Here is a 25,689-nt window from a genome sequence, read left to right on the forward strand (position 1 = left end):
ACGACTGTGTTCATCAACGCCGGTAGCTCATAGAGACGTGTGTATGATTTTTTTAATCCTTTACAAGGAGCCCTCTTACTTAGAGAGAGGAGGGATATGGGGTGACTACCCTGCGAAGCGCACGACGGAGTGTACGGTAGGTGTGGGGCAATACACCAGCGTCATCGCTTGCTTCGTCTGTCGCTTACCCACTCTGCGGAGGGTCCCCCTCCCTCTTTCTCTCTCTCTTTCCCTCTTCCCGCTTCTTGGCTTTGGGGCTCTGTTGAGTTCCACCCGCCACCTCCTTTCGTGTGTTTTGTTTTTCGTTTCTGCGTCCTCGTAGAGCACACAGAGGTGTGGCCGGCTCCGAAGGACATCAGCAGCAATGCTTAAGTGTGGTGAAGAGGAATACAAAATGGCATGCCTTCCCTCTTCCATTTCTGAAGCTGGCAGCAGGTGAACTCCACACGACCCACACACACACACATAGGGAAAGAGGCGGAAGAGTATGATGCCGGCCATGACGCACTATGGCATCAGTGCGTGTCACTGCCCGCTCCTTCCCACTTGCTTCGCTCTCCTCCTTTCCCATCTTTCGAGGGTGGTGGACGGTAGCTGCGGTGTCATCTCGGCCTGTGTGCGCACAGTCTCCTGTAGGGTGTCACTCTGGAATGGCTCTCATAATTTCGTGTTCTTTCACGCTGCTGTTTTCACGGCACACGTGCGAGAGAAGGGAGGAGCTCTCCTTGCCTGCACTCGCTCCTCATCGCCTACCCTCCACCCGTTTCGATTTCTCGCTTTGTTGTGATTCTCTCTCTCGCCCTCTTTCTCTTTATTCGTACAGACACAACTTTGCACTCTCCTGCTGCTGCTGGTTGTATTTTCTTTCACTCTCTTTCCCTTCTGCCCCACTCACTCCCCTATCAAATATGCACCTCTTGGGAGTGGAGTTGTGGTGTTGCCGCTGCAACCGCTACATCATCATTGACACCATTATCGTTGCCGTGGTAGTGATGGTGTGTGTACCGGTGTTCATTACTGTCAGTGCGGCCCGGGTGTACACCGGGATCCTCTTGGGTGTTGCTGTGATCATCTTAGGCAGGCTCTGGAGGTTTTTGCCGTCGCACAAACGCTGGGTGGAGCGGCAGGCATGCAAGATGGCGGTCAAGCTCGTGGCAGAGAATCGCACCGTGCGGCCACCGACACAGTTGCCGTGGCTACCACCTGCAGACCCGTCGACTAACGGAAGTGGCGCTGTGGTGGTGCCGTTCTACTACCCGTGCGCTGCGCCCTCCTCCTCCCCCTTTTGTCGCTATTACCGCAGTACTCCAGTTCCAAGCTACGATGTGACGTCGAATCCATCTACTTTCACGAATGACGGGCACATGCTGTACGGAGGTTCTGCAGTGTCTCCTCCGACCCCACCGCCACCGCTGGCGATGCCTTTGGCCTTCTCATCCCCACGTTTTCCATCACTTTCTGGGCCTCTCGGATATTCCCCCTATTCGCTACTACTCCTATCTTCCTCACCGCAGCTTCTGCATCAGGTACGAGATCACAGTGCACTCCACCGCAACGAACCCTCCGCACCCTCTCATTGGACTCCATAGGATGACGCGCATTTCCTGGACGGCACAGCACAGTGGCCGTCATCGCAGGTGGCGGTGACGCACGCGCGAACTTGATGCATCCCTTACCGGTACCGCCCGTGCCAGTGGGACTGCAAGATGCCTCTTATGCCACTCTTGAAGGCGACTCGTTTGCGACGAGTGCGTGTCTGCTCGCGGCAGAGGTCCCACTATCTGCGCAGTGGTGCTTCGCATTCGTCCGTGTTTCTTTTTCAGGGTGGAGGGCCTTCGCTTAGCGGCGAGAGTCACTGCGTCCGTCACCGGCGGCGTTGCTCTTCCTCTCTGCCTTACTCCTTCCCTGGAGAGCGATCCCTGTTACAGGGATTGTCGTTAGCCTCCCTCTCCAGCTCACCCTTTCTGGTATCCTCTGTATCGTACGAAGTCTAAGGAGACGAGGACGTTTTAAGCCACATCGTTTCAGGTAAGCATACCTCCTACTGTGGCTGGGGCGACACACCCATACACCTCACAGCAACTCCTCAGCCTCCCACTCCTGCTCTACTCTGCTCCTTCCGTCATCGCTTGCTCTGTCTTTTGCTTCACTAACCTTTTTTTTTATTAACTTCTTCTCTCTCAACTAAAACCGTTGGCGCGGCGAACCTGTTGAGGGGTGGCGTGGCAGCGAGAGCGGCTTCCGTTCTCTCAACTACTCTACCTGTCTCTCTCCTTTTCCGCTTGGACGTATGGTCCTCTCTTGTTTGTTTTGTTCTTCAGTGTGCACGTCTGCACAAGGCAGACACTCTTTCCCTCTTTAACACGCTTGCATTAGTCTGACTAGGGCCCGGTGGTAGTGGGCAACGGGAGCTCTTTCGCTTTCTTTCTTTCCCACGACTGGGGGTGCCGTGGCAGGCTGCTGCCACCTTGGCCAGTGAAGGAAAAGGGGATGGAGGAAGGAGGGGGCGGCGCAGAGACGTCTGTCTATGCCTGTATGCGTGCGAAGGGGTGCGTGTCTCTGATTTTGACCTTGGCGGCGTCAAGCTCTTGTGCACTTTCAGCTCGGGCCCGGCATCGGTTGTTGCGGCGAAGGCTGAGGCTTCACAGTCACTCAGTTACGGTGCACCTACCCGGGCACAGCCCACACTAAGGGTACCCTTTACTTAACGGCGCATGTCTTTCTTGCTTCATGATCGGCTTCCCATCTTGTACCTCCAGAACCAATGACTGAAACAAATTTAGGTGTGCAAGGGGCTCAACAGCGACGATGCCTAAGTGGGCTTGTCTCGCTCCGTTCTTCCCACAGACCTCGCGTTCTCTTAGTGACTCGAGTTTCCTCCCTCCGCAACAGCAACAAAGGCCCAGCCATTGCTGTAGTTGTGGCTGTGGTGCACGTAGGTGTGCGCTCGTATACGGCTCGCTTCAAGGAGGTCTACCACTTCACTAGCTGCAGCGGTACCCCCCCCCCCTTACAGCGACTGTCTCTTTTGCTTACTGTTCTGGTGACTTCCGCCCGCGGACATGCCCAAGAGCGAGGAGAAGCCGTTGTTGTTCATTTCACACATATCACACTCCCTCTTCAGCAAGCTCGAGAAGGGAGGGTAGGCTTGCCGAGGATGGAGTGCGGCTAGCAAGTGGCTGGATCAAGTCAGCACGACTATAACACACACGTTTCTCTACTCGGCCCTATACTCCCCCTGCTTCATTTTCTGACGGTGCTTCTGTGGGACTTCTCGCCCCCTCTGCCGCTCTCTCGCTTGCCCCACCACCCACATATTTTCTCCGTTATACTTCTCACCTTGCGTGCTCCTCTCTCAGCAGCAAAAAAAAAAACAAACGCGGCATCTGAAGTCAAGCGCGCACGTACACGCAGAGCTAGAGAGGACGCAGATCGCCGCCTCAAGCTTCCCTCCTCCCCCAAGCCCGCCTCGCTCTCTCTCTCTCTCTCTCTGCCGCCAGTTTACACTTTTTCACTCTCTATGCGTGTGTCTGCGCTGGCAGGCGAGACGTGGAGGGCAGGGGGGTTCGAAGAACTAGTAAGCAGGCCCTGACCGTTGAAGGGCATCTGGCCACGCTTGGAGGCACGCGGGGGTGGAAACAAGGACGAGCACGACAGCCGCCCATCCCGCACACGCACGCAGAGAGGTGAGGCGCTCTCTTTTGTTTTCTTTTCGTCAGCATAGACAATTACCCCATTCTCCCCCCTCCACCACCACCGGTACCAGACAGCCACGCACACACAGCCGCGCAGGGGTTGCCTCTGCTCTCATCTGCACTTTTTCCCGTTTTCCCCAGCTCATCCTCACATCAGGCGTCGGCGTGGTTGTGTTTTGCTGTCGTGGTGACTGCCTCTCCCCCGGTCTCGTGAAAGGCGCCAGAACGGCAGAATAGCTGGAGAAGAAGTGTGCACATACTTCTACCTCAAGGAACAAACAGCTTTCTTCTCGCCTCTTCTCTCCCCTCCGCACTCGCTTGCATCCACCATGGGGATCAAAGGTCTCTGGCAGGCCCTGCGCGAGTATGTCGACGATGGCCATCTCTCCCAGTTTCGCGGCCAGCGGGTGGCGGTAGACATGTATGTGTGGCTACACCGATGCGTGCATCGCTCTGTGCGCATCCGCACGGAGGCCGTCATCGCCTTCTTCGACGCCAAGTACAGCAGCATCACGGGGAGTACAGGGGCCGACTCGTTAGACAGCAGAGGTGATACCGCGACACTGGCGTCGCCGTCGCCGGCACCGTTGTCCCTGGACGACATCCTTGTCATTGACGATCAATTTGTTACACTGGTGCTAGACAAGGTGTCGGCATTGCAGCGCTTTGGTGTCATTCCTGTTTGCGTCTTCGATGGAGCTGAAATGCCGATGAAGGGCGGCACCGATGAGGAACGGCAGCGGCGGCGAGCAGAGGCCTTTCAAGGGGCGCTGACCAAGCTGGAGCAGCTCTATTGCGATGCGCGGCGTCGTCGCGGGTGCACGGCGGAGGACCACGCGGATGGCACGCGTATCGCACTTCCGCGAGACACCCGCCCCTACGAGGAGGCCGTTCAACTGCTAGCGAAGGCTGCCGACATTTCGACAGAGTTGGCACACGCCGTTATCCAAGTGCTGAAGGAGGAACGCCATGTGGAGTGCATCGTCGCGCCGTACGAGGCGGATGCACAGCTGGCCTACCTCTGCCGTCAGGGTTACGTAGTGGCGGCAGCGTCGGAGGACTCTGACTTGATTGCGTACTACTGCCCCTGTATCATCTCCAAGCTGGACACCTTCTCAGGCAAGTGCGAGGTGCTGCAGCCACCGCTGTGCGCCCCGCACTTCTTTCGACGTATGGCCGCAACACGCGTCACCACCTCCACCGCTGCCACCATGCTGCTGAAGTCCGCTACTGCTAACCGACGCGCGGCAGCCGTCGACGATGCGATTGGCCACGGGCATGATGGAGTGAACAGTGTCCACGCCCGCATGCGAGCCTCTGCGCTCAAGTCTCTCCAGTGCCCACATTACTCCTTCAATGGGGCTGTTGGTGCAAGCACGGACGAGGGCGCTATCAGCGCCGCAGTCGCAACCGCCTTCACCTACGAGTCCTTTCTGCTTGGCTGCATCTTGAGTGGGTGCGACTACGTCCCCAACCTGCGCTCCATCGGGGTGAAGAAGGCGTTCAAGCTGGTGGCGCACGCCACCTCACTGCGGCAGTGCTTCACCACACTGGAACGCGAATTCGGATTTCCCGCGGACGAGCTGAGGCGCTATCGGCACCGCATCTTGGAGGCGTTTTACTGCTTCGCACACCACCTCGTGTACTCACCCCTCACTCAGGAGATCGTGACGTACCATCCCCTGCCTGGCACCGACCGCGGCGGGACCGCTGAGCTCAAGACGCGGCTGGTCGGTCAAAGGTGGTCTGCGCAGATTGCGCAGGAGGTGTGCGTGCAGTGCCTCAAGGACCCGTGCACCCTGCAGCTGTATAGAGGGGTGTATCAGCCATGCGTCACGCAGTACCTGCAGCGGACGAGGCGCGGGCAGACCTCGCTGAGGGCCTACGCCGGCTTCCAGGAGATGTCGTCGAGCCGTGTTGTAGTGCATGTGGAGAAGCAGCAGCGAGACGGACTGGCCACCTCGCAGCGAGAGCATGCCCAGTGTAGCTTTGGCCCACCCTTGAAGAAGCAGCGTGTTGCCTCCGGATTTCTCGGCAGCAGCGCTGCACTGCCACAGACATCGTCGTCATCGCAGCAGCCCGCAGAGGTGGTGGTTGTTCGATCGAGGTTCTTCATGGTGCGCGGGCGCACCGCGGTGTGCGAGCAGTGGTCCACCAGCGAAACGGACAATGAAGGGGATGTGGAGAGTGGCGAGTCAAAGGAGCCCATGGTGGTGCCCAGGCGAGCAGCTGTCTGCCCAGCAGACCCAATGATCGACCCCAACACCGGCTGCCGCAGCCCTTTCTCGTCTCTGGCGCACCGCCCATCATCTCCGGCGTTGCTCTCGATCACAAGGGCGGCCAGCGGCACTCTCACCGATGACTCCGCCAGCGGGGTTGGGTCTACAGTGACCTCGACCGTGCGCTGCACCGCTGGCATGACTGGAGCGAACGAGACGTGGGAAATGTCGGATGTCCGTAACACCAGCGACTGCGCTAGGCGTGATGAGACTGCCGAGAGCTTGTCCACCGTCTCCTGGATGGGCATGGATGGGGCATCTGCGAGCGCTGCATCCCTGCTCTGCAGAACTAGTTCAACTCTGTTCATGGGGGATTCGGAAAGCATGAGGGATGAGGAGTGCGGGGTGGAGGGTGAGGACATGGCAAGGCACGCGCCGGTGGTGAGGGAAGGGGCGCGAAAAGTTGGCGGCCTGACAGAGATTCCAGGCGTAGAGCCGTATGTGCATGGCATCGCTCAAGACACTAATTCGACAGTAGAGGCTGCAGGGGCGCAAGGCATGTCCTCTGCGCCATCGCCGCCACGCTGCGATTGCCCGTTTGGCTACTGGCAGTGCAACCGCGCTCACTCTGTGTTCGAGTCTTGCTTCGTTGGGCGGCATTGGAGCCATGACGAAGGGCCGCTGCCGTCATCGTCCTTGGAGCGGCCGACGGCACGTGCGTCTGCTTCGGTGACTGGCTCTTCAGCAACACTGTCTCCTTCACCAGCGAGTCCTCTGCAGCGATTAGCTATGTCGCCGGTTGGCAGTGTCGCTAGTGGGTATGTGTCGCGCGCTTTTCGCCCTCCGCGCTCCACTGCGGCCGCCTCAGCTCCGCCCCTTCCCGCCGCAGGCAAATCGCAGGCCACACCTCTGTACGTCTGCAACACGAACGCCAAGGGTGTGGACTTGGCTGTGCTGCGGTCGTCTTCGAAGGCAGAGCCTTTGGCAGCCGCACCGCTGACATTGTTGCCCTCCTCAGCATTTCTGTCGTCTCCAGCGGATGGGGACGCCACGAGCCGTGCAGCCCCACCGCCGCTGCCGACTCCCCCAGCTGCCGTGCACGTGGCTATCTTTGAGAAGATGTCGTTCAAGAAGACATAGCGGTTCACCTGCGGGTGCCCTGCGACATAACTGACGACCGCGCAGCGCGTGCTTTAGGGAAGGGGGGAGGGGAATGCAGACACATGCATCCACACCCACACACGCACCAGCACTTCTCTTTATCGTCTCTTTCACTTCCATTTCCTTACGTATGTGCCCCTCCCTTCCTGTGCACGACTGGGCACAGAACGTGATGTGGCCGATCTCAGCTGTTTGTCTGTCGTTTCCCCATAGAAGTGCTGCCACTTTTGTTTGTTTGTTCGTTGTGCGTGTCTCCCGTGCTATTACGGATGGGGAGGGGCGTGAGAGGTGAGGTGGGGGGAGGGGGGGAGCTTTTCTTCGAGCGCAGCCGCAATTTGTGGTGGTGGCAGTTTTGGTAACAACAAGGCGAGTCGTTAGTTGTCGCGTCCTCTCTTCCATACGCACCCACACACGCACACGCACGAACTGCCTTTCGCCCCTCGCTTAGCTGTCTTGATAATCTCGCTGTGCCTTAAATGAATGTGGGCTCTCTGCACTGTGGTGCAACACACAGACACCCCTCCCCCCGCTCGGTGATGATGCAATTCGGCGACATTTTCAGCCTCATACCGATTTATGTGAAGTAACGGGCGAAGTAGCCAACACAACAGGGAGAAAGCGGCTCTTTGATATGTACAGGTGTCTCTTCCGCGCAGTCCATAAAGAGGCGCATCTTCATTCACTGCTGCCGCTCATCCCTAGCATCTCTCCAAACACATACGTGCTGGAGGAAAAGGAGGGGGGTGGGACACAGCACTGCACGCACAGACACACACATGTGGCCCAACCACCCCTTCATTTCCCTCGCGGTGCACAGGTTCTCGGAGCCCGCACTGACACCGACCCCCCTGCTGCCGTTCCTTCTTCTATGTTCCTTCCTCTCTTTGCCGCCTCCACCTCCCCTTAAGCAATCTAAGCACGAAGGCATGCGACTACATACGCGGAAGTGCGTGTACGCACGCGCACGTGTGTGTGTGTGCGCCTCCTTTCACTGCACTGCAGCCTAAAATCAACAAGGGAGGAAACAGAGCAGAGCCAGCGGCAGTCATTTCCTGTGCCCTCCTCCCTTCTGCCTTAGCGCCAAAGAGGCCCTTCCTAGTCCTCACTAATACACGGGCGCACTCAGCTAAAGAGTTAGCAGTAACAGGGGTACGGAATCTTTAGGGCTTTGCAAGGATGCCTCGACTACAGTGCCCTCATGCTTTACAGGCCAACGAATCGGGGATCGATACGCACATGTGGCTCTATCAGTGCTTGAAGAGCTGTGTGAGCATCCACACGGAGGCTATGACACAGCATTTCACCTTGAAGTGCCGCGGTGATATCGCGGCCACCGGTCCCAAGGATCACACTGCGCTCGAACGTATCAACTTCCTAGAGGTGTCTATCAGTGGATGACGACTTCGTCAGACCTTCCACGCTGCATCGATGTGGTGCAGAATGGGGTGGTGCTCCCGAATCAGTTGGCATCATTTCGGTTATCGTGCTGGATGGTGCTGCCTTACCACTGAAGAGAAAGGGCCGGAGGGAGATGAAGGAAAAGCGATGAGCTTCAAAGAGGCGGTGGGGTTTCTGCAGGAGCACCGCAAGGAAGAAGTGGCGAAGGAAGTATGAAGTGCTTCATGAGCGAAGCTGCTGAGGAAAGAACGAGCTCAATAGGGACCGAGGTCAGTGAAGCGAGGGTTTGGACATCTCGATGGAGCTGGCACATGCTCTTATTCAGGGATAGACGAAGAGGATCGTGAAATGCACTGTCGCCCCTTAAGAGGCAGAGGCTCAGCTGGCCTACCTGTGGAGTAAGGGCGCGTTGAGGGCGATGTTATCGCATGAGCCTGACATACTCGCATACTTCCGCCCATCTGTCGTCACAACGGTGAACTTGCCCGTTAAGTACCGAGTTCTGAGGGCACCCTAATGCTCCCCGAAGCACTTCGCTTACAGATGCGCTATCAGCGCCGCAGTCGCAACCGCCTTCACCTACGAGTCCTTTCTGCTTGGCTGCATCTTGAGTGGGTGCGACTACGTCCCCAACCTGCGCTCCATCGGGGTGAAGAAGGCGTTCAAGCTGGTGGCGCACGCCACCTCACTGCGGCAGTGCTTCACCACACTGGAACGCGAATTCGGATTTCCTGCGGACGAGCTGAGGCGCTATCGGCACCGCATCTTGGAGGCGTTTTACTGCTTCGCACACCACCTCGTGTACTCACCCCTCACTCAGGAGATCGTGACGTACCATCCCCTGCCTGGCACCGACCGCGGCGGGACCGCTGAGCTCAAGACGCGGCTGGTCGGTCAAAGGTGGTCTGCGCAGATTGCGCAGGAGGTGTGCGTGCAGTGCCTCAAGGACCCGTGCACCCTGCAGCTGTATAGAGGGGTGTATCGGCCATGCGTCACGCAGTACCTGCAGCGGACGAGGCGCGGGCAGACCTCGCTGAGGGCCTACGCCGGCTTCCAGGAGATGTCGTCGAGCCGTGTTGTAGTGCATGTGGAGAAGCAGCAGCGAGACGGACTGGCCACCTCGCAGCGAGAGCATGCCCAGGCTGGCCTTGGCGCACTACTGGGAAAGTAAAAGCAGCAGCGGGTGCCGTCTTTAGTTTTGCGAGCGTGCCAAGCAGTTATGCTGCCCAGCATCACGGTCCCCTCCGCATGCATACGTATTAGGGTGTGCTTTTAATGCCCTTTTGTGTGTGTGTCGCCCGCTGCTCCGCTTTTTTTTTTCTCATCGCCTCTCTTGCGCACTTTTACGAACTTACTCGTGTCTCTCATTCTCTTTTCAGTCCAGTTATCACCTCTTGCGACAGGGGCAACCGGCGTGCGTATGTGTGTGGCGTACGGCATGTCGTGTTACACCATCTGTTGCGCACCTCTTTTCCTTTACTGTTTGGTCTCTACACTGATACTGGCCTTTTCGCATGGTATAGGTGCGTGTGTATGCGTATGTATGGATGTGTACGTGTACGTCTCTCTCTCTTTGTCAGCCTGCAGTTTTTTCACGGGTTTCAGTAATTTATTTCCGCGATTCCTCCCGCGTGGCTGTTTCGGGCCTCTCCCCAGTGTTATCGTCATCGGGCAGAGGAGTGTGGAGGGATCACTGCACAGCTCTCTTTACACTCCCGTCCCCCTCCTCTTTTATCGTTTTCTGCCCTTTGCGGTCCCTCTCTTCACGCGACTATCACTCTGCTACACTTCCGCACTCCTCTGCTTCACACTGCAGTGCTTACCCCGCATGCCGGGCGATCGTGCGTGTGCGCTGACGGAAGCGGCTGTCGACTCTTTGAAAGTTGTCTTTGTGACTCCTTTTTTTTCCCTGTGTCCCCATCACTGCTGTGTGTGTGTGCGTCTTGAATAGGCTTGCTGAGTACCACACACTCTTGACTTTCACTTTATCTATCAAAAGAGCCAACACAGGAGGCGGGAAGAGCAGCAAGAGAATGGGAGGGTGGGGCGTGCGCTCATTCGCTTACATTTGTGCAGATATGCGTCTTTATGCTGTGGCTCTCTCTTGGCGCTGTGTTTCCACCGCCGCACTGCTCCGCTGTCCTCCCTCGATGTGTGCCTCTGGATGAAGATGCCGTGATGAAGCGGCGCTTACACCGCCGTGCTCTTCCACACACAATATATATATATATATATATGTATATATATATAATATTCTTTCCCCCTCCACTCATCTCCTTAGGTGCATTTTGGTGTTTGATTCATGCTGGAGTACGGATGCCTACGAGCGGAAGCAAACTCAGACACACGGGCTGCCCACTCTCCTTTGTTTGTTTTTTTTCTTTTAGCGACTTGGGGATACTGAGCCCACGTTTGCGAGTGTGGAGAAGCATACGGCCGCTCTGCGACCCATTTCTCATTGCCGCACGCCTTGTTTTCCGTTCGCAGAGACAGCCGTTAAGCACACACACATACACACACGCACACACACACACATACGTTCATACCTAGAGTAGGATCGACTCTGCAGCTCCAGCTGCGCAGCTGACGGTGTCTTTCGGAGCGGCAGGGGGACAAGGAAGACCCCCACAAGCTTTGGCGGATTGCAACAGCGCACGTCAGAGCGAAGGAAAAGAGTGGTGAAAAAGCGTATGGAGTGTTACCCATTTGTGATGGTTACCTCACAGGCATCTCAGCGGCCTTCCCTACGCAGCTTGTGTGCATGTTGAATGTGCGCAAGGTGACACTTACACTCGATTTCTCCTTTCCCGTGTGCTGCCGCTGAGGGTGCCCTGATGCGATTGTGTCCCTCACTCTTTTTTTCGAAAGCTGCTTCAGCTCATCTTTTCCTCGGTTCCCTGCGCCTGCGCCGTGGATGCGTGCTATGTGGTGGCACAGGACACGCAGTGTGTTGGAGTAGTAGCGTGCGTGCACCGCAGCAAGGGCGACGTCCGCCCTCTGACAGTGCTTTTGCCGAGCAGACCTCGGTGACGCCTGTGCAAGCAAGTGACGGCAACAACGCCTCTGCGTGTGCGGTTTCTGGAGAACCAGCAGCGGCCTCATCGCCAGTCGCCAGCGACGTTTCTGTATCCGTGAAGGGTGGCCCGCCTGGCGCTGCTGCTGCTGTTCTCCTTTCACTGAACCACACGCAGCGCCTCCTGCGGCGGCTGCCGGTGGGTGCATCCCACTTTCTCTTCCACTACAACGAGTTACCCTCCAACATACGTGACAAGATGCCGTTGGTAGTGCAGCAGCAATATCAGCATCGAACCAAGCCCGATTCGGAGGAAGAGGGACGCATCACCAATGCAGCGGCGCCAGCACCGGTATCCGCACCACAAAGAGACGCTTTGGCGTCGATAGGGACTACGCCTGCGGATGGCGCACAGACACGTCGATCAAGCAGCAGTGACTACTCACATCTCCTCACTCTGGCTCAGCCTCAACTGACCGCGTCGGAGAAGACACTTTTTGCCCTCTTCAGAAGCGCACAGAAGGAGCGACAACTCGTGCGACTGCAGCGGTCGACGGTGTGGCCGGAGCGCTTCATCATGGAGGGGAGCGGTGCGGGTATTGGCGTGGGGCACGACAGACGCCCGTCCCCCTTCACTGACCCTCTTCTCCACCTACGCGACTTGGAGGAGCCGTGCCTGCTGATCCCCGACACGCGCGACACCTTCGTGTCCCTGGGATTGGCGGTGGGCCTTCACCCCACCACCGACACTCCTGCTTCACCTACATCTGCGTGTGCGTCTCTAGCGGGTGGTTCTGCTGCTGCACGCACGCCTCCTGCACTTTCACCTTCGTCACCCGCCTCCGATGTAGGACTCGCGGCGCATGCAGCAGCTACTGCTGACAGTACCATAATGGACGCCTTTCATATTGGTCTCGCGTGCACCTCCACTCACTACCGATCTGATTACACAAGTCTCCCCGAGCACTACGTGCTCGGGGTGCCGACGGCGCTACTGAGTCTTCTACGCTCCAACTCCTCGATCAGCAAGCACGAGGTTCAGAAAAGGAAGTGCAGCGCAGACGCGTGGCGCAGTCGGTCCCAGACACCGGTGGATCTCTCCCGTTGGCTCGCCTTCGACATGGCTACGTCGCAGGTGCTGCTGCGGCGTCGCGGCGTGCCGAGTACGAATGATCCACTGGTGCCCACCTGGGTAGCTGCACTGGAGTCGCAGGTCTTTCTCGCGCACACATACAGCTTCGACCCCAAGAGCGCCTACCAGGCGGCAGCGCTTCAGGCAGGAGTGCCGGTTCCGCCATCAGCTCGAAGTGCAGAATCTAGCACGTCAGCAAGCGAGGCTTCAATGCCCATGATGAAGATGACATCGCCGCCACTCTACAGTCTCTTCTTCTTTACTGTGGCGCGAGGCCAGGCGACGGCCAACTCCCGCGTCTCTCCTATTCACGCGGGTGTGCTCTACCCGTCATGCTTCTTCAGCTACATGTCGGAGGTGCCTACAACACAGCATCTGGCAGCGGAAATGGCGACAGTAGCGGCGCAGTTCCCTCGCTTGAACCATGCTGGCGATTCCAAGCCCTCAATGCTGATGTCATCCGCCATGGGTGCTGGCCCCGTGGACAACGCCTCTTTCTTTGTGCCGATATCTGGCAAGCGACTGCGTCTGGGTGCCAGCGCCTCGTCGTCTACACCAGCGCATCTGTGGACGGCGCAACTGCAGAGTCGGAAGCTGGGAGCCATCGCCGTTTCCGCTCTCGCGCCTTCGTCATCGCCTTATGTGAAGCAGGCGGAGCTGATGACGACAGGCTGCAGACCTCAGGCGGACTCGTCTGCGCTCAGGAGCCAAGGGGGGCGAGACTCGTGGCGGCAAAGCGTGGTGTGCCAGAAGATGAGCGAAAGTTTTCGTATATGGCGGGAGGCCGTGGCTTCCCGTGCGTCTTCGTTACCCCTGCGCACCTCCACCGGTGCAACGGCATCTGCGGAGGACAGCGCCCCCTCACGGGCACCGCCGCCGATGGCGGATGGGCAGCAGCGTCTACCGGCACCATTACCCCGACCAGAGCATCCACAGCAGATTAACAAGCTGATGGGCTCTGTGCCATGGCCACCTGCATCATGTGAGCACGGAAGGGAGGCAGGCCACCGATCGCGACTGGAGGAACAACTCGATGCGGAGGGCGTAGCGCTGATCTCTGATGATGGCACATTAAGCCAAGAATGGAGCGCCGGGTTCCGCTTCGGCCGAGTGGCCATCGCGGTGGCAATGCCACTGCTCTTTCCCATATCCACAGTGGTAACAGACGCAGCGGCGGCTTCCAACCCTCTGCCAGCAGCACAACAGGGGTTACAGACAAGCGGCGCCAACGCGGCCATAAATGCCGCCGTGCGTGTCATAGACGCGCCTTTGGCGGACGCTCTGTGGAGCGTCCTCTACGCGCCTGTAGCCGCTACCTCACCGTCACCAGCGACTTTGTCGGGGCCCTTTACCCCACATTCCTCATTTTTTTCCTCTACTGTGACCGGCACCGCCAACGCCGCCGCCGAAACAGTCATGGCTTCTGTTCTCCCAATGGCGGAGGATCGCCTCATGCTCGCCCGTGAGCGAGTGCTGCTTCCTTTCTTGCTGCATCAGCCACGGTGGGTGCTACCGTGGAGCGACTTGCATGGTGAGCTGCCTTCCTCGTCGCCACCGGTGTCAGACACTGGCAAAGGCTTGCGTTCTGCTTGTAAGAGCAACGGCCCATCACCAGTGAACGTGTGCCCGTCCCTGTGGCGTCTTGATGAGCTGGAGCAGATATGCGGCTGGCGGTGCCATCGCTTGCCATTCAACGACGCTTTCGGCAGTTTTTCTGGTCTACTTATCCACGATCTTTACATCATGATTGGTCGGAAGACATCGGCTATGCTGCCGGGCCCGATCCCTGCAACGACTCTAAGGGTGGGGCAGGCGGGCAAGCAGCAGGCAACACTGTCTCCGGTTGTCTTGCTCAACGATGTGGTGTATGTGGAAAGGGTGCTACTGCCAGCGATGCGGTGCTTTGCGGCCAACACGTGCACGTGGGTGGAGGGTGGCCTCTGTGTGTATCGCAGTCCGTACGAGGCGCTGTCCGCTGAGATGTGCTACGAAGCCGAAGGCGATTTCACTATCAGCAAGAAACCCAGCACTTCCTCATTGTCACGTGTCGCACCACAGCAGTGGGACTCGCAGACGTCGTGCAATGATGAGCCGGCCGAGTTGCCAGCGGAAACTGCGGTGGAAGTTGCGCTTCACCACTGGCAGCTGTCACTCTGGCTGAAGCAGCTACAACGCACCTCACATAAGCTTCTTAGACGGTGGCTGGCGGAGTGCCATGGCCGTACGTCTTTGGACCCAGCACTGGAAGCTCGAGTAAGGAGGCGGACTGGTGGGGTACCAGCAGCGTGTCTCGCGTTCTTTGTCGGCTCATGCTCCACTGCGCCGTCCATGCTCTCTTCACGTGCCTCACCGGCTCCCTACGACGGCGGCAGTGGCGGCGGCGACGACCATGATGATCTCGGCGACTTCACCGCTGTCGCCGCTTCTGCCGAGGCGATCGAGAAGGGTCTTCAACGCCTTCTCTCTCTCACTCCCGATCGCATTGCTGTCGTCCCGCTGTTGGATTTTGTGGTATGGGGTGCGCTGTGCTCCGACTTCGCCGCCGCCTCCATGCAGCGCCTCGCACATGCCGCGGATGGGTGTCGTGCGGCGCTTGACGCCTCCGCAGACGGCCTGACAGCGGTGAAGTACTGCGTGCGCTATCCTCGGCACCTCTGCTGTCATGGGGGCCGAGGAGCAACAGTAGCGCTTCTTTGTTGAGCAGCGTGGCTGCTGTAACACTGACATGTGCGTATTGTGTGTGCGTTTCCACATTTCCAGCGCGACGTAGCACCGAACATCAGCCAGCAGGAGATTAGGGAGAGGAGGCATCGGGGCACCACCTTCGCAGACTTCTCAGATTGCCACACGTTTGCGCATCGGAGAACCTACATCTGCAAGCACCCCTGATACTGTTGCCCTGCAGGCTCTGCAAGCGTCTTGTCTCCCGTATCTCTACGCCGTAGTCCCCCCCCCTCCCCACCACCACCACCACCACCGCGGGGGTGGAGAAGAGAGAAGGGGGCACCTCCCGTCCTCTCCATGCTGCGGCTCTCTTTTTCTTGCGCACTTCCACCGGCAGGCAGAATATGTAGCGACATGAGCATGTCTTCTTTCCCCATCATCTCTCCTCTTCCCCCACACGTGTCTCTCTTTCCTGCTCGATTTCTCCGCCTCGAATTATTACCATAGTTGCACATAGTTCTCTGCACGCACACGCACACCAGTGGCTCTACGAGGACGACTTAGACACCCCAAAATACCCGTGCGTAGAAGTGCACTCTTGGGTATTGGCGCAGTTTTGCGTGTGTTTGGCCCTTTCTTGTAAAGTCTACGCGTGCCCTTCTTTTCCCTCTCTCGATCGTTTATTTGCTCTGTTTCGCTTGCTGTGCTTAATACCGTAGACAACGGCGCCCAGTGGCGGGGAGGAACATTTTGTAGAAAGGCAGGCACCAAAAGCTGACAAATACTCGCGACGTGTGGTGGTGGGGTGATTGTGCGTAGGCGGAGCCGCCCCCCTCTCCCTTCATCTCTCTCTCACGTACGTTTCCTCTACATGACTAACACTGACGCCCCCCTTCCTTCCTTTCTTCCCCAATTAACGGTCTGCGACTCTTTTACCCGTCTTCTCCCTTCTGTGCCGTCGGGATACTGCAGCGCTCCCCCTCCCCTCCCCCGGAAGGACAGTAAAGTAAATCCGTGAACATACGAATTTGAATCCCAAAACGGCTCTACACCGAGAGAGGCCATAATACTAATTATCAGCTCCCTCTCTCCCCACCCCGACACACCATCGCGATACATCCCACTTTTCCTTCGCTTGCGTTCCCTCTCTACTTCTTCTGTTTAGTTCTTCATTGCCTCCGCGGTGCCATTTTCCTCTGGCAAACTCTCTTCCTCCCCATCTCGATATCACTGTGCACTTCTGCACAACGGCGTCGGCCGCTTCTCACTTACTTCCCGGCTTCTCTCCTTCCTTGACGGGAGCGGCGTGAGTGTAGTGCGCTTGCTTCGAAACCCGTCGAGCTGGTTTGGGGTGTGTTTTCCCTCTTTCGACTTGCCGAGGAAGACGAGAGCCGCCCACCCCTTTTTACTCGTTTACAGCGGCCTATACATTCACAACGGAGCCCAACGAACGAGACGCGAAGAGGAGAGAGGAGGAGAAGAAGCGAGAGGACACCGCCTTCTAATACGTCCGTGTCTTTTCTCGTTCTGTTTCGCGCTCTACTCACACCCTGCAGTGTGTCTCTCTCTCTCTCTGCTCCCTCTCCGGCTCTGCGGCCTCCGCCACGCTGCCTCGTCTCACGCAGGAGACCAGAAGAGTGCAGGCAAGCATCACCGATCATCCGCTCCTTCCCTTCCTCCCCCAGTTGACCTTAAGAGGGATCATTTGTGTCTTTGTTAGAGGAGAAGTGCCCCAAGAAGGGGGCTTGGAATTAGTTGGTGCGCGTGTTGGCCTGTGCGCTTCCTTGTAAAGGCTAACAGTTTCACGCATACCGGCCTAGTCCTCCTCTCTTTGCCTCTGCCTTTCCCCCTTCTCTCTCCTCACTACCCTCATCTGCATACAGGGCGAATTGACGTTTGATACCTCTTTTCCTTTCGCTTCATTTTCTTCTCGGAATTTTTGACCTCTGCCCCCCTCTCTCTACGACGGCCACTACCACCGTCACCGTCACCGTCACCGTCATCACTGTTCTACTCTCCCTTGCTGTCTTATTGACGACATTTTAGTTGCCTTTCTCCTTTCTGTTCTCCCTTCTCCCCGGCGCTCAAGTCCGTCCTCGCTTTTGAAGGGGGACTGAGCCTGTGCAGCTCGCCGCACAGGCTGGACTACTACAGCGCATGTGTGTTGGTGCTCGCTGTCTCATCCGCTTTGCTACGTCCCTCACCACCTCTAACTCTTTTCTCTGTGACTCGCTTTTGTAGTTTTCTACTGTTGCTCTTTTCAGTCGCTTGCCTGCTTTGCCGTCTCTCTCTCCCTCCCTCCCTGCGCGTGCACTGGCTCTTGTTTTTCCCTCGTTTTCTTACTTCGCACGAAGCTATTCCAGCCCTTTTCTGTGCGGGCGTTTTGGGGTCTTTTTTTTTCTCCCTCTCTCTGACGTTACGTCTCCTCGGCAAACGCCTCCCCTCCCCACATCCTCGCCTCCTCTGTGCGTGCGCTCTCTTTGCTGTCACTCAGGTTTCTCCAGTGCCTTCTCTGCCGCTTGCTTCTGCTGCCGTGTTTTTCACTTTTGGCTCTGTGCGCTGGCGTATGTGCCTCCTTTGGTTCTCTAACGTAATTCACTGTTCTTTTCCTTCTCTTCTCGCCCCCCGCTATACACCCCCCCCGGTCCGATCTCATCCCTGACTAGCTCCCCCCCTCTCTCTCTCTCTGTGTGTGTGTACGCGTATGCGTCGGTGCACAGCTGCGGTGTACCAAACCAGCGCCCCCGTGTATACTTGCCTCCCTCTTCCTCTTCTCCCACTCCCCTCCCCCCTCTCTGCCACTTTGATTAGATCAGACCGCGCGTTTGCTGTCGCAGCCATACGAATTCAGACCTATAGACGGTTCTTATGAACACTCATCGGCTAGAAAAGATAAAGCACATCTACTGTTGACGGTGACTTATTTCTTTCCCAGTGAGTGTGTGTGTGTGCGTGCTCGTTGCTTCTGCTTGCCGCTTTCGCTTTCTTTTGGCTCTCTCCTGTGTCTTTGTGAACTTGGTTGATATCGCTGCTGGTCCTCCCTCTACCTGTTTCACTCTACTACTGTGCCCTTGCCCCCCTCCTCTCTTTCAACCTCCTGCCCTTCTTTCTTTCCCTGTGGCGTTTCTCTGCTTGCCTTGAAGCCCTGCGCCATTCACAAATTGCTCACTTCGGTTTGGGTGAGTCCCCACTTTCTTTCGTTCCTCTCTCGTGTCTTCACAGCCGCATAATCCCCGCCATACCCCTGTGTGCCCAAACGGTCTCGGTTTCTTACTCGGGTAGACCCTTGCTTCTTCTACCGCCCTTCTCTCCTTACTGTATTGCCGTTGTGTGTGTGTGTGTGCCGTTCGCTGCCTGCCCGCCTCCCATTCCTGCACAAACTGCTTTCCTCGCCTCTCTTTTTACCGCTCCTGGCTTGTTTCCGTCTAACTTGTTTCTTCCGCTAGTCCCGCTGGCTCCTTGTTGGCTTCTCTTCCTCTCTTGGCGTCATCGTCCTCGACGACGCCGTCACCAAGGACAAGGGCGCGGCAAAGTAATCTCCCTGCAACTCGCGTCACTCAAGCGAGAGAAGTGCGGTGTGTGTGTGTGTGCAGCCGCTTGTGCAGTTCATCAGGCACCTCGACTCGCTCTGTCCCCGAGACCCTCGCACATAAAACAAACGTGCGCGCCATTGCGTTGTGTAGGGTACGCGGTTGCCATCCGCAAGTGGTTTTCACCAGAGAGACCACCTTTGTTGGCCTCCACTGAACTTCACGTACACCCGCTCTCGGCGCTACAAAGGGTTACGGCGGTGGAATTACCACGCACGAAGTGTGAGCGAAGGGGACGCACGCCGACGACACAGGCAACAAGGGCTGCGTTGAAGTGTCACTGCCACCACGTTAGGTGACCACAACGATAGACTCGCTCTTCAACAGCACCTCAACCACCTCATCAGAGATTGGAGCGGGGTCCTATCCATCTGCCGCCTCTGTGTACGCCATCAGCGTGGTAGGGGACATCTTTCAGATTCGCAGCGGCAAGAGAGGCGAGTTGCGACGCCCAATACACGCAGCAATGCAAAGTCCTCACAGCTCGTTGGGGAGCAGCTTGTCTGCTGATCAGACCCGCCACAACACCAAGGATAGAGACACACGTCGGAACACCCTGCGGGCCGTACAACCGTCCCCACCGCCGCACGTACCGAAGCGGGCAATGTTGCCTACGTTTACACCACTGTCGACCACAGCGACGAGGGAAAGTGACATCAGAGCAGCAGGGTATCGTGGAGCACCGCAAGCTTCCACGCGCTTTCCCGCCGCTGAAATGGCCACAGCAGCGCAAGAAGAGCTTGCCATGTCGCACCTGCGCACTCCAGATTCACGTGATAGTAGTACCCTAGACCGCCACAGACGCCAGAGCATAGACCTGCCGCCTCAGCAGCAGCGCAACTTGTTGCAACGGGGCGTCGGGGCCGATATGACGCCGGAGGCTCTCTTTACCTGCATCCGACTCAGGCCAGGCACCACGTTAGCTGAGGCGTCCGGGGTTCCCCACAACGCGAGTGTATCGGCTGATAGATACCGCAACGGTAGTGTGAGTGGGCCCAGCGGGTCGAGTGGTAGAAATGAGTCCCAACTGAGCATTGGCGACTCCTGTAGTCCCATTACGCTGGTGGTCAACAGCGCGAGCGCAAGCCACGCCAATACAAACACCAGCAATGCGACGAGCGTGGGCAGCGCCTCGACCAGCGGGTCTGTGCGTTTTGACTTGACTACGTCAACGCCGTCTGCCAGGGCGGCGCCAGGCTCAGTGGCTGCGAACAACACGCAACCGAAGGCATCGTCGAGCTCTTTGATGGGGCAGCCAGAGGTTGTTACCTCGCCCCTATCAGCGCCGCATCAAGCTCTGTCAACTTCACTGAGTGGAGAGTCGCGGCGCCGCAGTAGCCACTCCCGGAAGGATTCATCAGCGCCTCTCTCCGCGAAAACCAGCATCTCCATGGAAGTCCCGAGTCAACCGCGCCTCAGCCACTGCGAGAGTTCCGCGGGATCGTGTTACACGGACATAGGAGTGAGCAGCTCGCCCAGGCCGGTGGTCAATCGCCGAGTACACTTCCTGTTAGATGAGCCAGAAGGAGGTGATCTTGCAGCCACTGACCACCTGACGTTGCCTCTGAGGAGCAGCGGTGATACAAGAGCGCGGCTTCCGCTCTGCCTATCAACTACGACTGTGTCGCCGACGCCATCTGACACCGATAAGAGGCTGGCGTCCAACGCGAACAGCAGCAGCCACACCAGGCTCTCCCTGAGCGGGTCATCTGAATCTTTTAGTGAGAGACCGCAGCCAGGCTTCTCCCTCGGTGGGGCGGCAATGCGCCCGGCGGCGTCCTCACTGCCACTCCACCCATCAGTGGCGCCGATTTCTCAAAGTGGCGGCGCCTCGGCGCTCTCTCTGCACCTCAACAGGAAGGAAGGACGCATCAAGGCGATGACGGCCTTTTCCCAGGCCGAAAGCACCAGTAGCAATGGCACGAGCGCCACTGAGGTTGGTGGTCTCTCCGTCAATTCCGCTCCCTCCACAATGAAGACAGCTGCGGGGAGTTGCTCAGACGCGTGGAGCGGTTTCTCTGGTACCCACGCTAGTGCCACCTACCAACCTGGCCAGCCTCTGCCTAAGCCGGCTCTGAAGCAGGTGTCTCGATACAGTAACGACTGGAACGCCGGCGACAGTCACGCACCTTCTAAACTCCTGACAGACAGCCGCAGTCAGTGGTCGAGGTGGCGGTCTATCCCCTCGGGAGGTGCTGACATGACAGCAGCCGCGCCTCCTGCGTCGCCGTCCTCGATGAGTGTAATGCATCGGTGCTTCACCAGTTACCTGCAGAGAGCGTTCATTCCCCTGGAGCAGGGGCGTGGACGCGATGCTGTGGCGCCATCTGCAACGACAGGAAGAGCGGCGGGCGCTGGTACGTCAACGACACTGTATTCTTCAGTGCGAACCGCGGGCAGTCGCGGCGGAGGGGTTGAGCTGCTAGTGAAGTGGACGCTGGTGAGCGTGGTTGCACTGGTGTCCTTCATGCTCATCTTCGTTGACATCGTCGCGGACTGAGTTCTTCCTGACTTGAAGGGCAATGTGGGGGTGGGGGTGGTGAGGCATACCGGTGCGGTCGTGGCCTGCATTGCGGCGGTGGGGTATGGCTAAGGGGCGGGTGCCATTAGCTCAGCTTCTTCACCTCTCCCTCTACGTCTCCTTTTCCTTCCAGTTTGTGTGCAAATGTGCGCACTGTGACTCCGCGTTCCACCCTTTTCATTTTTTTCTCTCTCCCCGCCTCTCCCTCTATCCAAGTAACCGCGAGGGGTTGTCTGTGTACATGTCAGTGCACCTATGCACGGGTCTCTTTCCCCCTCATCGTCTGTCCCCCCCCCTCACCCTCCTCTCCCTCTCAGCCAACCTCAGTCTTTCTCTTTTCCAGATTCTATTTGCTCTCTACGTTCAACCCACCAACGCGTGGGCTGTCCTTCGCTTTCGTCTGGGGGCTTTTTGGGTCTCAAGCTAGTGCATCTGAGGTGGAGGTATGACTTGAGAGGTGGTGGTTGACGAGGTAGAGGGTATGTGAGTGACCGGGTTGAACTCAGCCATCCACTTTTCTGTTACTGCGGTGTGCTTTTCGACCTCTGACTTTACACATGCCGGATATTATTTCAGGGCGTCTGTGCTTGCGTTGCTTTTCGCGCCCCTCTCACCTCTTCACCTTCTTCCTTGCTGACACAACTTTTTCAGTCTTCTGTGATGATCGGACTCCTTTCATCGGAGGTAGAAGTGTGTGTGTGTGTGGGGGGGGAGGTAGCTGTGCGACTGTGAGGCCCGCACCTGCGTTGTTGCCACCACGACAGACTTCTCGCTCTGGTCCCCCCCCTCACCCCCCCCATTCCACCCATCATGCTCATCATCTCCGCCGCTCCATGGAAGTGTGTGTTGTCGCCTCTCCGTTTCCCTCTCGCTCTTCTTCGCGTTAATTTTGACTCGCAGTAGTTCGGCTTTCATTCGCTGTCTTTTTCGATGCTTTGTGCTTCTCAGCCGTCCCCCTCTGCGTCTTACCGAGGCCCAGCACCCCCCCCCCCCCACCACCAGACCCACACAGGTAAAAATGAGCTGGCGCTCCGCGAAGTTTACTGCGGCTCCGCCTTGGACTTCGGCTAAGTTTACTGTAAGAGTGTCAAGGCCCTTCTGATGTAAGGCAGGAGAGCGCTGCTAAGCATTTGCAACCAGAGCGTCGCCACCGACAGCGTCCCTGCTGCATGGAGGGAGGGGCTTACTGTGCCCCTCCTGAGTGTACACAAGCCTGATGATGACTCCTCGTCCTACTGCCTAGTGACGCTGACCAACAATATGTGCAAGTTTCTTGAGCGAATGACCTCTAGACGACTGCGCGACCATCTGGAAGGCCGACACTAACCACAGCAGTCTGGCTTCCATCCTCACCGCTCCACCGTAGGCTCCACCTCCTGGGCTTGCTCGTCCACAAAGTGGTGCAGTGCCAGCCAGGCACCACGATAGGGGCAGTGTTTGTGGGCAAAGCCCCCGCGCTCAACTTGGTAGACCACGGCGCTGACGGATTTGAATGTAGAGCTGCACCTTACCCGCCGAGTCATGGGCTTCCCAGACGATCGTTGCGCCTGTGCTCGTTTCCGCTAGAAAACCTGCAAGATGGCTGAGCTTATATTCGGAGTCCCACAGGAATCTGCCCCAGACCCTCTTCTCTTCCTCACTGCAGTGAGCTCACGGAGCCCCATGCTCAGGAAGATACCCAGACTGCACCACGTCTTCTTTGCTGCTGACCTCACCCTCCTTACATCCTCTACAGCCAAGGATGTAATAGGAGCCACAGTACAGCCAGCCCTCTGGGAGGGCAGAGGGCTGGTCACTGGAGCACCTCGCAGGACTGAGTATCCCTCAAAACGAGGTGCACGCAGCCCTGGTGCGCACCACCACCACCAGCTGAAACTCTCCGTTGTACGGAGGTACTTGGAAAAGGATCGCTATCCTGACCTCCTCAGCCTGGTCCTCCAGCCAATGCGCGGTATCGGCGAACACGTTGCAGAGGTTATCAAAGCAGCCACGGGCCGACTTGCCAAGTTGAGGGAAGTCTGCTCGCCCCAGCGGGGCCTCGTGCAGAGATCTTCTCCGTTCTTTCTAAATAGCCCAGCCTACAGCACGGGTACTCTACGGCGCCAACGCGTAGCGGAGCAGTGCCAACGCAAACTGCAGGAAAGCCCTTGCGCACTTTCACATCAAAGAAGTGGCAAGAATAAGGAGCACCCCACAATATGCAGACGACAGAGACCTACTCAGGAGGTCGATCTCCTGCCCCTCGACACCGTAGTGCTGCTGCGCCGTACCCCGCCTGCATCCCTCCGCAATTACGCGAGGGGGTTTCTCTGCACATTTGGTGCGGGTTGTGTGCACGCCGAATCACAGTGTCGTCATAGAGCTTTGGCGGCTTTCATGCAGGTATGCAGGCATTGGCCACTTCGGAGCTCTGCACGCATACGCTCTCCCCCCATGCGGAGTAGTCACGTGTACTTCAGCGCACTACTCCCGGGCAGGCTGCGGGCGGACTGTGCTGACGAATAAGAGCTCGCAGCCTGCAGGCAGCGACTCTCCCGTTTTGTGAAGCACACTTACTTGCTGTGGGTAGGTGTTGCGATGCAGGCGGGCATCAAGCCAGGAGAAGCTGCGATGCTTCACTCTCATAACACACCCATAGGTGCCGCAACAACAGGCTACGGCCCCCACCTTTGCTTGCAGCTATCGTACTGATTGTGAGGCAATGAAACTGGGGCTTGGTGTGCTGCGAGGACAACTTGATCAGCTAGGATGCGGGAAAACTCGTGTAGTTGCTGTTGCAGACTCGCTTTCCCTCCGCATGGTGCTGAGCATGGGCCCTACGACGGTGGACAGTGGCACAGTGCGATGTATTGAAGCACCACTTCTGGCGTCACTCGACTCGCTGCATGCGCTTTTCGTCTCTGTTTTTTCTCCTGGTTATTGTGCAGGGGAACACAACGGCAAAGTTGGCAATCTCAGAGGCGCCGGCGCCAACTCTACGGACGACGGAGCTGGTCGCCGGTCTCACACGCCCAGACCACACCTGCATTCCCGATTGGAGATGTAACACGCGGAGAGAAATGCCCACTTGGCGGAAACTGTCCCCCACCAAAAAACAACAACAACAACATTGAACTTACGAGTCGGCAGGAGAAAACCCTCGCTCAGTACCACACAAGCGCCTGCCCCCCACCTTGGATTTCTGCAGCAGTGGGTGGCTGGCAATGATGGCGCAGAGTGCGGATGGTGTACTGCCAGCGGAGCACCCACGCATTGTAGTAATTCCCCACCTCAGCCAGAGCCTCTGCGCTCAGTGGTGTTTGCTACACGAGAGCCGTCCAGCCCAGCGCTATTGCCCGGTGTTATAAGCAGGCGAGGTTCGCAGACTGCCCAATGCTCAACACACGCCTTGTTTCAAACTATAATCGTCGTACACACAGTGAGCTGATCGCGCCCATCTTCCTCACGCTGCATGGGCTTACCTCGTTGAGTGTCTGTCACTGGTGCCCCCTTCCTCCCCGTGTGGCCCTCTGGAGGGACAGGCTCTGGGCTCTTTGTGCGCTGGCACACGCTTGCCCACGGGTACCTTTCTGCCTGACACACGCCTTCTCCTGTCAAAGACACGCGGATTCAGGAGAGGGTGGCGTTCCCCCTGCTGTCACGGGCTCACTGCAACGTCCCACCTGTCGAGGCACATGCGGGCACGCCATCCAGATGCGCCCCCTCCGTGACATCAGCGAAAATGACGGATGAAGACAGCGGGTCCCCCCCTCAGCAGCAGGGTTGTCCTGAAGCAGGCCCCATGATGCAAAGGTGTGAGCACTGTGTGCACGCGCTGTCTCGCAGAGCTGGCATGGTGTGTCACGTCCAAGCAAAGTATCGAGAGGTCAGAGGAGCGAGAGTGATGGACAAACAAGGCAAGAGAAGATCCACACCAATGCACCCCAAAGTGCGTATGTGCAGCATGCGCGGCATCTCCAGCCCCACACCGGGTGGGCTGATGTGGCAGCACACATCCCGGAGGCAGAACGAGAGCACCCCGAATCGCGCCATCGAGTCCTCCCAGCCTCCACCGTGGAGAGCCACCGCGACGTATTACGGAATGCAGCCGCGTGAAGCGACTCAGGGCGAAGCATGGGCTGCAGGCCGGGTGCCAGGTCTCCCAGGGCCCTGACCTGCACCCGGTCGACTTCCTCCTTGGGCCCATCCGGCACGCGTCCAGGCCACCCCACCCCTCTGCCCAAGAGCAGGACACCGGACGCGGTCCACTGAGATCAAGGCATGCAACCCACCTGAGTCTGCCTGGTGCCGATTGCG

The 25,689-nt window shown here is 57.8% G+C and overlaps 3 protein-coding genes across 3 annotated transcripts, besides 1 other annotated feature; all 3 read left to right on the forward strand.

Annotated features, from left to right (window-relative positions):
- Positions 1-4,024: 4,024 nt before the first annotated feature.
- LPMP_231430 (DNA excision repair protein, putative) lies at positions 4,025-7,054 on the forward strand (the record flags this gene model as incomplete). The annotated part of the gene is made up of 1 exon (XM_010700997.1): positions 4,025-7,054. One exon carries the CDS (start codon positions 4,025-4,027, stop codon positions 7,052-7,054), a length of 3,030 nt encoding a protein of 1,009 aa, XP_010699299.1.
- Positions 7,055-11,745: 4,691 nt separating this feature from the next.
- On the forward strand, positions 11,746-15,318 carry LPMP_231440 (hypothetical protein; the record flags this gene model as incomplete). The annotated part of the gene is made up of 1 exon (XM_010700998.1): positions 11,746-15,318. The coding sequence occupies one exon, from the start codon at positions 11,746-11,748 to the stop codon at positions 15,316-15,318; it is 3,573 nt and encodes a 1,190-aa protein (XP_010699300.1).
- A 4,020-nt stretch (positions 15,319-19,338) lies between these two features.
- Positions 19,339-21,372, forward strand: LPMP_231450 (hypothetical protein; the record flags this gene model as incomplete). Its single annotated transcript, XM_010700999.1, has 1 exon — positions 19,339-21,372. The coding sequence occupies one exon, from the start codon at positions 19,339-19,341 to the stop codon at positions 21,370-21,372; it is 2,034 nt and encodes a 677-aa protein (XP_010699301.1).
- Positions 21,373-22,345: 973 nt separating this feature from the next.
- Positions 22,346-25,689: part of a repeat region that runs on past the window's edge.

The sequence above is a fragment of the Leishmania panamensis genome (assembly GCF_000755165.1).
Source record: "Leishmania panamensis strain MHOM/PA/94/PSC-1 chromosome 23 sequence".
NCBI lineage: Eukaryota > Euglenozoa > Kinetoplastea > Trypanosomatida > Trypanosomatidae > Leishmania > Leishmania panamensis.